Raw genomic sequence first — 832 nt, forward strand, 5'->3', positions numbered from 1 at the left:
AAGTAGCAGCAGCAGCAGCAGCAAATGTAATAGTAACCGTCGCCCGTGCTGCCCAGGGTGCAACCCCCGTCTGCTGCGTCCCCGCAGCAGCAGCAGGAGCCCCCACAGCAGCATCCACAGCACCAGCAGCAGCAGCAGCAGTAGCAGCAGCAGCAGCAGCAGCAGCAGCAGCAGCATACCTCTTGATCCCCAGCCTGCAGCAGCCTGTATAGAGCAGCAGGAGAGAGAGCCTCGAAGCTTCTCTTGCCCTGAGCCCGCAGCCGCCCCGAAGACTGCCGCGAAGAGCCCACACCTATTGCTGCTAGTGCAGCAGCAGCGTCTGCTGCGTCAGCCTGCAGCAGCAGCAGCAGCAGCAGCAGCAGAAGCAGCAGCAGCAGCAGCAACAATGCAGAGCTTAACACTGTTACAGCAGCTGCAAACTCCCCCCAGTTTTTCCTCAACGGCAGCAGCAGCAGCAGCAGCAGCAGCAAGAGTAACAACAGCAGCAGCAGCAGCAAGAGTAACAACAACAGCAGCAGCAGCAGCAGCAGCAGCAACAGCAGCAGCAGCAACAGCAGCAGCAGCAGTTTACCTTAGCCCTTGCATGCACTCTCGTGAAGAGTTCTTCTCCTTCAGCAGCAGCAACTACCGCCGATGACTGCAGATCCCGCGGCACACAAAAGGCCTCCCCCCGCTTTGCTGCTGCTGCTGCTGCTGCGCTGCAGTTCGCCCACGTGCTGCTGCTGCTGCTGCTGCTGCACACACACCCATACACATCCATACACACACAGAAACCCTAAACCCTAAACCCTAAACCCTAAACTCTAAACCCTAAACCCTAAACTCTAAACCC

General features: G+C 58.4%; 1 protein-coding gene across 1 annotated transcript in view; it reads right to left on the bottom strand.

Annotated features, from left to right (window-relative positions):
• Nucleotides 1-832, bottom strand: part of EMH_0088190 (uncharacterized protein) — a gene marked incomplete at both ends in the record, with an annotated part of 1,547 nt that overhangs the window by 260 nt on the left and 455 nt on the right. Inside the window, 2 exons of the mRNA XM_013501259.1 lie at nucleotides 180-332; nucleotides 572-734. Coding sequence (XP_013356713.1) covers nucleotides 180-332; nucleotides 572-734 — 316 coding nt within the window. The remainder of the gene's footprint in view (nucleotides 1-179; nucleotides 333-571; nucleotides 735-832) is intronic.

The sequence above is a fragment of the Eimeria mitis genome, genomic scaffold, assembly GCF_000499745.2.
Source record: "Eimeria mitis Houghton genomic scaffold, Emh_scaff6587, whole genome shotgun sequence".
Taxonomy (NCBI): domain Eukaryota; phylum Apicomplexa; class Conoidasida; order Eucoccidiorida; family Eimeriidae; genus Eimeria; species Eimeria mitis.